Genomic DNA, 13,463 nt, shown 5'->3' with positions numbered 1-13,463 from the left:
GCTGCCCGTATCCTAACTCGCACCAAGTCCTGCTCACCCATCAAAACCTGTGCTCGCTCACTTACATTGGTTTCCGGTTCCCAAATGCCTTCAATTTAAAATTTTCATCCTCATGTTCAAATCCCTTTATAGCTTTACCCCTCTCTCCAGCCCTACAACCCTCTGAGTACTCTGTGTTCCTCGACATCCCCCACTCCTTTCACCCTACCATTTCGGCTGTACCTTCAGCCATCTAAGCCCTAAATTCTCGAATTCCATCCCTAAACCTTCACTTTTCTATCCTTTGTCCCTCTGTAAATTTTACCTCTTTAACAAAGCTTTTAGTCAACCCTCCTAATATCTCCTTCTTTGGCTGAGTGCCAATTTTTGTTTGATTTGGCCTTTGGGCCATTTTCCTACGTTAAAGGTGCTATATAAAGGCAAGTTGTTATTGTTGTTGTAATGGAGAGCTACAGCCCTTCAAGAGCTGCTGCCGTGCTGCTATCACCTTCCACAACCAAGTGCGCAACAGGCTAAGCTCGCTGGACAAGCTTTTTAGAGCCAATAGCTTATTCAAATTAAAGGGAAGGACTCCAGTTTGGAAAATTCAGCACAGGTGAGCCTCTGCTATTGGCCCACTCAAACCCACTTCTGTCATTTTCAGAAAATCAGGACTAACAGATTTAAAGAAACTCTCACTCAAACCAGTAATGGTGCAAAATATTCAACACAAGACAAATGAAGTGGAGGTGCATGTTTTAAAGCTCATATTCAAGTTAATATTTCATTAATATTAGAACACATTATTGGCAATAAGACCTCAGATCATTTTGAAAACTACTGATAATATACTGAAATAAAGAAATAGAAATAAAATATGAATGGCTTTGTAAAGGTCGACCAAGATTAAGATCTTATTATGATTTGAAGTTTATCTCCAGCATCTTTACTGTGCTAAAACGTATATTTCATGGCATAATCCTGATTCAATTTATCTTTGTAATTCATGTAAATTTGTCCCTTGATTTCCATCTATATAATTCACGGTCTCTATCAATAAATCTTATTTCTTTTCCCATTATACTGCAGTATATTTATTATCTATAAGTAGATGGGTAAACGTGCAGAATCATTTAATATACTCTGACCAATTAGCTTAACGTTGGTGGTAGGAAAGATAATGGAATCCTGACTCAAAGATGTAATAGAAAAACATCCCATCTAGAAACTGAAAACATAATAAATACTCAGTACAGATTTCAAAAGGGAAGGCCATGCTTGACCAACCTTATTGAATTCTTTGAAGAAGTAACAGAAAGCGTAAACAAGGGTAATGCAGTAAACGTAATATATTTCGATTTTCAAAAGGCCTTCGATGAGGTACCACATGTAGACTCATGACTAAGGCCAGAGCATGTGGAGTCAGGGGACAAGTAGCAGAATGGATAGCAAGCTGGCTACCAAACAGAAAACAGAGAGTAGGAGTTAAAGGTAGCTACTCAGACTGACAAAAGCTGGGAAGTGGTGCTCCGAAAGGATCAGTACTGGACCACTGTTGTTCACAATTTACATTAATGATTTGGACTTGGGAATCAGAAGTACAATTTCAAAATTTACAGATGACACCAAATTAGGGGGTATAGTTAATACTGAGGAGGACTGCGGAAAAATACAGTAAGCTATTAATAAACTTGCAGAATGGGCGTATAATCGGCAAATGAATTTCGATATAGAGAAGTGTGAGGTGGTACATTTTGGTAGGAAGAATAAGGAGGCCACATACTGCTTGGAAAATAAGAGTCTAAATGGGGTAGAGGAGCAGAGGGATTTGGGGGTACAGATAAACAAATCACTAAAAGTAGCGACGCAGGTTAATAAGGCCATAAAAAAGCAAACAAAGCACTGGGGTTCATTTCTAGAGGGATAGAATTGAAAAGCTGAGATGTTATCTTAAACTTGTTTTGGACCTTGGTTAGACCACACCTGGAGTACTGTGAACGGTTCTGGTCTCCATATTATAAAAAGGATATAGAGGCACTGGAGAAGGTGCAAAAAAGATTTACTAGGATGATACCAGTACTGAGAGGTTATACCTATCAGGAAAGATTCAACAGGCTGGGCTTCTTTTCTCTAGAAAAGAGAAGACAGAGGGGTGACCTGATAGATGTATTTAAGATTATGAAAGGGTTTGATGGGGTAGATATAGAGAAGATGGAGGCTAAATTGGTTAACCCACGAAACTGGGTGCGGGTATTGCGATCCGTGATTAACCCGCGCTCGGTGCTTCCGTCACAGGCAGGACGAGGCCTACCTAAACCAAGAGTTCCAAACAAGCGTTGACACGAGGATTCAATGACATTTGCACTTTCCACCAGCAGGGGGAGCCCGAATCTCTGAAAGGCAGGTTGTATCTCTGACAGGCAGCCTGCATCTCTTAAAGGTAGCCAGTACCTGTTGTTTTCCAAAAAGAAGGTACGGGTCTGCATGGAGCCTGAACGGAGATCAGACATCACACATGAGAAACACAGATGCAGGTCCCGTCCCTATGTTTACAAACTGTTGAGTTATTTTAAAACATTGAGTAAAGGTTGCGCACCACTAAATCTCACATCTTCCAATCTGTAAGCCAGACCTCACCAATCTGCCAGTCCGAATTGGTACCAGGCCTGTGAGAGTGCGTGCTCCAAGGTTCTCTGCTGATGCACTAGAGGCCTTGGTGCAAGAGGTGAACAGAAGGATGGGCATCCTATATCCGCGGGAGGGGGGGGGGTCAAGAGGCCCTCCAGACATATGCTGAAAAGGCAGTGGGAGGCAGTAGGGGACGCAGTCAATGTCAGGTACATAGCACCACGAAGGAAGAAGTTTAGTGCTTTGACACGAGTGGTCAAGGCGAGTGAGGTCAACTGTCAGTTAGCACCTCCTACCAATTGCACCACTCGCCGCATCCACTGCTCCACGCACTGCACCCCCCTATCGCCCACATACCAACAAACTCTTTCCATCAGTACGCAACTCTTCCAATCAGATGCTTCCTCTCACCCTTACACATTAACACTGTTGCAAGCCACACACACTGGCAGCCATTCAAACATGACAAGCACATCACCCAGACACACGTCCTGCTTTCTTTCAGGAGCAGGTGACACATAACAGGAGGCAGTAAGATGCAGTGGCATTTAGCCCCTCGAGCCTGTTCCGCCACTCAATGAGATCATGGTTGATCTGTGACCTAACTCCATATACCTGCCTTAGCCTCATATCCCTTAATACCCTTTGTTCACAGAAATCTATCTATCTCAGATTTAAAAGTCACAATTGAGCTAGCATCAACTGCCGTTTGCAGAAGAGCGTTCCAAACTTCTCTCACCCTTTGCGTGTAGAATTACTTCCTAACTTCACTCCTGCAAGTCCTGGCTCTAAATGTTGGGCTATGTCCCCTCGTCCTAGTATTCAAGTATAGGAGACCTTCACAAACAGTTACAAATGCATCAGCAGCCAGAAGCAATAATCCAGCAACTAACCTGTAAATTCTGCATGGTCCCCATAAATAGCTGTGGTGAGGAGTCCTCTGGGCACTCTAAGATATGAATAGATGGTTGCTGTTAAGACAGTGCCTTGATTGGAGCGTTAAGTGCCAAAATGGTGTGTATCACTTTAAATCAGCATTGCACACTGATCTACCGCATATTCTCCCTACTTTACATGAAGCTGGTGTTCGTTATTTGCGCATGCGCAGAACCCTTTACCAAGATAGCGTCTGGCACACGTCACGCTAGAAGCGTGCATGCACATCCAAGATGCCATCTTAGATATCCAGGAGGCCGCATATTGCTGAAACAATGGGCTGTATTCATCTAATTCTATCAGCATATCCTTCTAATCCTTTCTCCCTCATGTATGTATCTAGCTGCCCCTTAAACGCATCTGTGCTATTCACCTCAACTACTCCATCTGGTAGCAAGTTCCACATTCTAACTACTCTCTGTTAGTTTTTCCTGAATTCCTTATTGGATTTATTAGCGAGTATCTTTTATTTATGACGCCTAGTTTTGGACTCCTCCCACAAATGGAAACATCTTCTCTATGTCTACCCATTCATAATTTTAAAGACCTCTATTAGGTCACCCCTTAGCCTTCTCTTTTCTAGAGAAAAGAGCTCCTGCCTGTTGAGTGTTTCCTGATAGTATTAGCCTCTCAGTTCTGGTATCGTCCTTGTAAATCTTCTTTGTACCTTCTCCCATGCCTCTATATCCTTTTTGTAATATGGAGACCAGAACTGTACACAGTGCTCCATGTGTGGTCTAACCAAAGTTCTATACAAGTTTAACATAACCTACTATGGAATTGATCGCAGCCCTGTGAGTCATCATCACAACATTGTAAAACCCTCGATGCACACACGCAGAATGTTGTTAGAATTTTAACTGTGTCCGCTACATGATTCTGCTTCCCGTTGGTGAAATGGTCCATCATTCTACCTAATCTTTGTTTAAAACTGTCAAACTATTTGCAGCATTGCTCCTCTGAACTTTCCTTTTTTGTTCCTTCTAAGATCTAAATACAAAATATGTTGTTCCACATTATTTCTTCTCTGCATTCTCACTGTGTTAAAATCTTGACTCATCACTTCATCTCTTATTCTAATTCATTATTTCCTAGGACCTCAAAACTATGGCATTCTTTACCTCTCCCCTTCCTCCTGCAATTCCAATGTTAGCTTCACATAATTATTATTTCCTGATTTATCATGTCCGTCCTCCTACTCTTTTGATGATCTTAAGGATCAACAAGGTCATCTATGTGCGGAACCACAAGAGATGGGTGAGATCCTGAATGAATATTTCACATCGGTATTTACGGTTGAGAAAGGCATGGATGTTAGGGAACTTGGGGAAATAAATAGTGATGTCTTGAGGAGTGTACATATTACAGAGAGGGAGGTGCTGGAAGTCTTAACGCGCATCAAGGTAGATAAATCTCCGGGACCTGATGAAATGTATCCCAGGACGTTATGGGAGGTTAGGGAGGAAATTGCGGGTCCCCTAGCAGAGATATTTGAATCATCCACCGCTACAGGTGAGGTGCCTGAAGATTGGAGGGTAGCAAATGTTGTGCCTTTGTTTAAGAAGGGCGGCAGGGAAAAGCCTGGGAACTACAGACCAGTGAGCCTGACATCTGTAGTGGGTAAGTTGTTAGAGGGTATTCTGAGGGACAGCATCTACAGGCATTTGGAGAGGCAGGGACTAATTAGGAACAGTCAGCATGGTTTTGTGAGAGGAAAATCATGTCTCATGAATTTGATTGAGTTTTTTGAAGGGGTAACCAAGAAGATAGATGAGGGCTGTGCAGTAGATGTGGTCTACATGGACTTCAGCAAAGCATTTGACAAGGTACCGCATGGTAGGTTGTTACATAAGGTTAAATCTCATGGGATCCAAGGTGAGGTAGCCAATTGGATACAAAATTGGCTTGACGACAGAAGACAGAGGGTGGTTGTCGAGGGTTGTTTTTCAAACTGGATGCCTGTGTCCAGCGGTGTGCCTCAGGGATCGGTGCTGGGTCCGCTGTTATTTGTTATTTATATTAATGATTTGGATGAGAATTTAGGAGGCATGGTTAGTAAGTTTGCAGATGACACCAAGATTGGTGGCATTGTGGACAGTGAAGAAGGTTATCTAGGATTGCAACGGGATCTTGATAAATTGGGCCAGTGGGCCGATGAATGGCAGATGGAGTTTAATTTAGATAAATGTGAGGTGATGCATTTTGGTAGATCGAATCGGGCCAGGACCTACTCCGTTAATGGTAGGGCGTTGGGGAGAGTTATAGAACAAAGAGATCTAGGAGTACAGATTCATAGCTCCTTGAAAGTGGAGTCACAGGTGGATAGGGTGGTGAAGAAGGCATTCAGCATGCTTGGTTTCATTGGTCAGAACATTGAATGCAGGAGTTGGGATGTCTTGTTGAAGTTGTACAGGGCATTGGTGAGGCCACACTTGGAGTACTGTGTACAGTTCTGGTCACCCTATTATAGAAAGGATATTATTAAACTAGAAAGAGTGCAGAAAAGATTTACTAGGATGCTACCGGGACTTGATGGTTTGACTTACAGGGAGAGGTTAGACAGACTGGGACTTTATTCCCTGGAGAGTAGGAGGTTAAGGGGTGATCTTATAGAAGTCTATAAAATAATGAGGGGCATAGATAAGGTCGATAGTCAAAATCTTTTCCCAAAGGTAGGGGAGTCTATAACGAGGGGGCACAGATTTAAGGTGAGAGGGGAGAGATACAAAAGGATCCAGAGGGGCAATTTTTTCACTCAAAGGGTGGTGAGTGTCTGGAACGAGCTGCCAGAGGCAGTAGTAGAGGCGGGTACAATTTTGTCTTTTAAAAAGCATTTGGACAGTTACATGGGGAAGATGGGTATCGAGGGATATGGGCCAAGTGCAGGCAATTGGGACTAGCTTAGTGGTATAAACTGGGCGACATGGACATGTTGGGCCGAAGGGCCTGTTTCCATGTTGTAACTTCTATGATTCTATGATTCTATGATTTTCACCGCGATGGGATCCTACAGGATTGCTCCTTCAAGATGGACTGGATCCTGTTCATATGACAAAAATAAAGCATTTTTGTCCATAGTGGATTATTTATTGGATTATTTCCTTTTGGTACAGGACACACTGGGTTAAAATCAGTGTCTGCTAACTTTTTTCAAGCTGCAGGGAATATACATTGCAGTCTGGCTGATATTTACACCTCAAGATGAGACAGAGACATGTGCAGTTTAGGAAACAAAAACAGAAAATGCTGGAAACACTCAGCAAGTCAGGCACATCATCTGTGGAGAGAAGTGATAAGTTAACATTTCAGGCATAACCCTCTCTCCAGTCTGACTCATGCAGCACTTTTCACTCCTTTCCACCTTTCTAAAAAAAACTGTTCACAGGCTGCAAAATCCATTGGTTACTACTTTGGATTAGCAGTTAGCATATTTGTATGCTTGATATTTACCTGTTTGTACTATATGTATTTCTACTCTTGCTATTGTTATACTCGTACCCTTCATTTATTGTTTTGGTTTTCTTTCTTTTTCCAGTTCTGATGAAGAGTTTCCACTTGAAAAAGTTCTCTCCTCCCCTCTTTCTTTCAGACCATCTTATAAAGAGGCAGTCTTGTCTTCTTTTTTCTAGATCTTTTGAAATATAAACCAGTCTTTTCTCTTTACAGATGCCTAGACTTGCTGTGCATTCTAGCATTTCCTGTCCTTATTTCATATTTTCTGAATTTGTAGTTTTTCTTCTTTTTATTTCTAATATTTGACACCATGGGTAATGGGCTTATCCTGTCAACTAAATTCTTTGAACTGATGATTTGCCCAGAATTATTAGCAGGAGAAAAAAAATGTCATAGCATCCCATGAGGCCATAATAAGTGAGCACAGTGTGGTCTAATCTGGGGAGTAAAACAATTTGAAACAATTACAATTTACAACAGAGAGTAAATAATGTAATAAAAGTAATAATGGTCATCAGTGATGTTCGGTTCCATTTTAAAGTGGAACCTACACTCAGAGCTACATGTTGCATTAACAGGGTTCAAATACCAGTGAACACACATTTAAAAATTGCAAAGTTAGGAGTAAGACAGAAGTCAAGTTATATCTTTTTCACCCAACAGATAATAGAGTTGTGGAATATGTTAGCAAGAATGGTTGATGAAGTAGGGCCATTTGTTCGGAGTTTGAGCTAGCAGATAGAACATCGTGGGCAGCATGCCAGGGATTTTCTGAAATGCATTGCTGGTGGCTAAATTTCCCAGCTGGCAGCACCAACTTGAAAAATGGCCCTTATAAATGGTGCATTTCTGGAGAGAGAAGGAATTGAAGTGAGAAAATGGGTAGCTGGGCCTGATCTGAGACAGAGAGATAAGCTTATTTCGGCATGTTGGCCTTTACCTGTTCCTAAAAATTCTTTTGTTCTTATGTGTTTTCAGACTGCAGCTGGAGTCCATAAGAGGTTGTTTCGTAAAGTGAAGAACTTAATTGCTGCATACCAGAAGGAAGACCAAGGCCTAGCAATACCCTTATTATACCCTGTGTACAGGCAGAAAGGTATTTAAACTTTCTTTTCTGAACTGAATCATATGTGGTTGGAAATTCTGCTTTTCTCATCTACTGTTGATTTGTAAATGAATAAAAGGTACCTTATTTTAACATTTTCCTAGAATCATGTTTTTGCTAACTGGATTTGTTCTGCACATTGAAGATATTGTTGAGGTTTTTATAAAAAAACTTCTTTCAAATTTTTGATAAGTTTTATAATAGTTCCTATTTTTCAGAGCTGTCAAAGTTGTGTGCTTGTGTATGTAGGGCAGGCTGTGGGAGGTTATAAACTGTGGGTCTTAAGACGACAGGTCCCGGCTCTTCACATTGCCCAGTGAAGCCCATCATGCAGTGGAAACTGGAATCCAATGCTAAATGTATATAAGGGGCAAGGCGGAGCACAGAGTTCTCTCCTCAGCCAGGAACAAGGAGCCCACTTCCACTCATATGGAGGCGGGTAGACCTCATCTCACTATGCACTGGCCTCCAGAATGACACTGATTCTTAAGTGAACCACAAAAGCTGGAACTCCTAGCTTAGGGAGTCCCCGTATCTCACTCCCTCCCCCACCCCCGCCAATGACATTTTCTTTTAAGGAGTACGCAGTGGTTCTGTTCCTTACTAGGCAAGCCAGAAGATCCTGGAAACAATGGAGATCCGGCACAGCCAAATCCCCCTGCTTTCTGATGGATTCCACGTTTCTCCAACTCTACCCACTTGTGCATCCCGAAATCTCTTTGCCCCATCTTTGGAGTCCGTGCCTTCAGCCATCTAGGCCTTAAGCTGTGGAAGTCCCATGCCAAACCTCTATGCATTTGCACCACTCTCTTGTCCTTTAAGGCCCTTCTTGAAACCTATTTCTTTGACCAAGCTTTTAATCTCCCCTCCCAATATTTCCTTCTTAGGCTCATTGTTTATTTTTGTCTGAAGTGCCTTGGGACGTTTTCCTGTGTTGAAGTTGTTTTTTTGATGCAAGTTGTTGTTGTAATTGACAGTGTGAGGGATCACAGCTGAGCCCTATGTAGCCTGCACCTGACAGGCACTTTTTGCAGGTGATGTCACTGTATAGCGATCAGGAGTGGAAACTCTAGCTGAGTTTTTTCCTCTTCTTCCATAGCCCAGGATGGGGACTGAAGCCAAATGCACAACTGAGTTTAATACTGACCAAAACTTGAACTGGGAACTTTCTGGTCTTCATGGTTTAGTACTACACTGGGATAGTACCTTTTGCCCAGTATGCCATTGGACAGCTCATGCATAAACTTAACTGTGACTTAAAGATAACATATGTAATTTTCATGCTGCTTTATTAACTGAAAATGTCCTTATAACACTGGATTTTTATTTGTTTTTTCAGGTGTTGAAAAAGAAGAAGATTATCTCCTGATGCAACCAGCTGAATGATTGCATGTGCTTTTTTAAAATTGCTAACATGATGTTGGACTGAACATACTATAAAAGCTTTCTGTTGAAACGAGCTACAGCAGTCAACCTGGATACATCTTCATTGACCCTTGATAGTAGCATGCACTGTTCAACATTCTAAATATTCTTTTCTTTTTTCCAGAGTATCAGATGCTCAACTAGCAATTATTGTTCTTGATATATGTTTGAATCTTAAGTTCTGGCATACTTCAGTACACAGGTTCTTGATGAAGCAGGGGGCTCTTAATATTTCATTTATTTATTTATCTTTTTCCCAAACTTGTTAGAGAAGGGATCTCTACCTTTCATATTGTTCTAAGGCAGCTAGTGGTAAATAATTTTTGCAGAAGGATAGTTACAGTACTGCTATTTTTGAATAATAGCATACCAGTGATACAAAAAGTGAAAACAAATTTCCACTGTAAATATAGACCCTGAATTTCTGCAGGAGTTGTCCTGATCTCTCACCGTAGTGAGAGATTAGTCTCCGGGGTTCTGACAATCTCCGTCCTAGATTATGGCAGGAGATTGGGACAACCCCTGTAGAAACTCAAGGCCAGTGTTTTGCGTGCAGTCAGTGAAGAATTAGTTTCTCTCAACAACTTCCTGAGCTCAACAGTCACACCAGACATACAAGATGTGATGAGCTGGCTCTTCATGGACAGCTGTGGGATTATTATATGCTCAATGAGTGATTTAGTATCATAGATGGAGGACACTGCAACACTTCATTATGAGCCATAGCAACCCACCATTATCAATCTTGCTGTTCTTCACAATGCTCGCCCCCTGAATTTGATTGTGAAATGTTACTAACCAGAAGAAATTATTTCATGTATCTTATTACCAACCAAAAGTAGCAGCAGCACTGCACCAAATGGAGTTACTTTTAGTAAAGGTACATATAAAAGTAAAATAAAAGATATTTCAAGTGTATTAAAGTGAAAAGTAGTCTTGAGACTTGAACATGCCAATATGTGGTTAGGAGGCAGAAGTGCTGGCTATCTGCTTTAATAGATTGCTACTGAATCCTTTTTAAAAATTAGTTTCTGTGAAACAGGCTTGATTTCTTTCCCAATTTTTAAAAATTGATAGATGTTCTAAGATTTGTTTTTGAAGAATTCGAGTGATCTAGCAAACATGTTCCCTTCATCCTTTTCTTTTTTATTGGTGATAGGAGTACATTTTTTTCTAACCAAACTGTGAATTGTGATGATAAATAATTGTTGTTTCTATATATTCATAAAATTATTTGATTTGATGTTTAGAGATTTAGCAACTTGTTTTGCTTTTATACTTTTCATCGAGATCTGCAGGATCTAGTCGGCTTCAGAAATGGAGACGTTTAAAAAACATGTAAAGTGGAAAAGTTAAAAGCTTACATTAAGGCTTCCACATTGCAATCATTTTTATATTTGTACCTTGTATTTTCCCCAATGAAGGCATTGACTTTGGTTGGGTACAATTCCATGGGCACTGCTAGCCCTCTAGTATCTTGATCATTCTTCATGTGACAACCTCGAAATGAGTGTCCACAGGCCATTTAATTGTTTAGAGAATCACAACTGTGATCAATCCTGTTCTCACCTAATGTCCACAAGTACATTTTCCAGCAGCAGTCACTGGATAGTGAACATGAGCAGGAAGCCTGGCTGATATTATTCCCCCCAGTGTGGGATGTTAAGACCAATTGTAGTGGGCCAACTGCCACCATTGCTGAGATCCACTAACTCAACAATCACCAACAATCCAACCTGAGACTTTCTGGCCTGTATGGCTCATTCCTAACCCCAGGCATTGCCTTTATCCACTGGTCTAGCCCATGTCCTTTGTATTTAAACAATGGTTTGCAGCTTATGTGACTTTCATCATTAAAACCAATAAATACGTATGCAGCAATGGATGGGTGAAACATTTTTATTTTTATATTATGTAACTGATGAATTAATAAAAGATTTTTTGGAGATCTTTGTATGCGAAAAATAAATAAAAATATCTTCAATACTGTATGAGTGATGCATCTTTTAACACCGTCCCACCCTACATTTGTCCAGTGTCTCTAATTGCAAATGCAAGTATTTCAGCATAGAGAGACTTAATTACACCTGATTGTGCACTTCTTAATGCATTTGCATATAATTCCTTTGTGTGCTGCTTTAATGTAATAGTTTCCCATTTTTTAAACAGGCTAGTGACTGCGTTAAAATGGCGAAAAAATAAATTTTACTTGAACAAATAGATAATGGGCCAGAAACTGCTCGTAAAAAAACGGTGAGCCTAATAGCGCTCACTGTTATTAATAGGCAAATCGAAGAGCAAGTGCTGGTGACCGCACATGCACAGTCAAACATGGAAACCCGGAAATTTCTCTTCCTCAATTGCTGATGATGTGAAAGCTTCGCATTAAAGGGACCTCGCCAGCTGCAATCAATGGACCAGTGCGAATTTGCTCTCCTGCCCAGCTGGAAACTAACTCATCTCGCCACAAAAAGGTACACTAAGTTTTTTTAGGTCTAAACTAACTTTTAACAGCATAGTAAATATTAATGACTGCCAAACAACCTCTCTGGCACTGAAAATTAACTTTTAAAATTGTGGCATCTTATTACTCTTGATTTTAAAGCTTTTGGACATTTAAAAAAATCTTTTTAAAAAATGAAAACTTTTTTTTACTTTTTCTTTCTGTTTCCTTTGCCGGGAATTGGGTGTGTGTGGATATTGTGTAAAGATAGGATTGAGATGCTTCATTTTTGTCCCAGTGATATTTCTTACTTTTTTCACATTGTTTTGATTTATAGCTTGGTAGCATTACTTGTTGGGTATTGATTCCAACATGTTATGAGGGGATTGGACAAGTATTCATGACCAAGAATCCTTTACATTCTGCAATCTCAATCTGAACCAAGTTGCTGTGGCGGTAGATATGGATCAGGAGACGCACCTCACCACAGGGAGGGGAGAATCACTCCACACCCCTCACAGTGGTGCGCCTCCTAACCAATTTCAGAGCAGAACTGACAGAAGGTTGAGACCAGTTCACTCCCACAATCTCTTGGTCAGGGCTAGAGCATGAGATGGGGAGCCCTAAGAGCCAGGAAGGGGACAAAATAGAATCATAGAATTGTTACAGCACAGAAGGAGGCCATTGGGCCCATTGAGCCTGTGCCAGTTCTTTGTTCGAGCAATCCAATTAGTCCAATTCCCCCGGTCTTTCCCCGTAGCCCTGCAAATTTTTTCTCTTCAAATATTTATCCAATTCCATTTGAAAGACACAATTGAATCTGCTTCCACCACCCTTTCAGGCAATGCATTCCAGATCATAACTAATCGCTGCATAAAGAAGTTTTTCCTCAGGTCGCCTTTGGTTCTTTTGCCAATCACCTTAAATCTGTCTCCTCTGGCTCTTGACACTTCTGCCAATGGGAACAGTTTCTCTTTATTTACTTTATCTAAACCCATCATGATTTTGAACACTTCTATCAAAGCTCCTCTCAACCTTCTCTGCTCGAAGGAGAACAACCCCAGCTTCTCCAGTCTAACTACGTAACTGAAGTCCCTCATCCCTGGAACCATTCTAGTAAATCTTTTCTGCACCCTCTCCAAGGCCTTCACATCATTCCTAAAGTGCGCTGCCCAGAATTGGACATAATACTCCAGTTGTGGCCGAACCAGAGTTTTAGAAAGGTTCAACATAACTTCCTTGCTTTTGTACTCTATGTCTCAATTTATAAAGTCTAGGATCCTGTATGTTTTTTTAACCGCTTTCTCAACCTGTCCTGCCACCTTCAAAGATTTGTGCGCATATACCCCCAGGTCTCTCTTTTCCTGCACCCCCTTTAGAATTGTACCATTTAGTTTAGATTGCCTCTCCTCATTCTCCATGCCAAAATGTATCACTTCACACTTCTCTGCATTAAATTTCATCTGCCATGTGTCTGCGCATTCCACCAGCTCA

General features: G+C 41.0%; 1 protein-coding gene across 1 annotated transcript in view; it reads left to right on the top strand.

The window, feature by feature from the left end:
- The window catches only part of LOC137333038 (SH2 domain-containing protein 1A-like), a 59,693-nt gene extending 48,178 nt beyond the window's left edge, over positions 1–11,515 (top strand). Inside the window, exons 3-4 of the mRNA XM_067997126.1 lie at positions 7,975–8,092; positions 9,441–11,515. Of these exons, the coding sequence (XP_067853227.1) occupies positions 7,975–8,092; positions 9,441–9,487 (165 nt within the window). The 3' untranslated portion in view covers positions 9,488–11,515. The remainder of the gene's footprint in view (positions 1–7,974; positions 8,093–9,440) is intronic.
- The last annotated feature ends 1,948 nt before the right edge of the window (positions 11,516–13,463 follow it).

Source organism: Heptranchias perlo, chromosome 15 (assembly GCF_035084215.1).
Source record: "Heptranchias perlo isolate sHepPer1 chromosome 15, sHepPer1.hap1, whole genome shotgun sequence".
Lineage (NCBI taxonomy): Eukaryota > Metazoa > Chordata > Chondrichthyes > Hexanchiformes > Hexanchidae > Heptranchias > Heptranchias perlo.
Note: the sequence above shows the minus strand (reverse complement) of the source record. Positions and strands in the feature narration are given on the sequence as shown.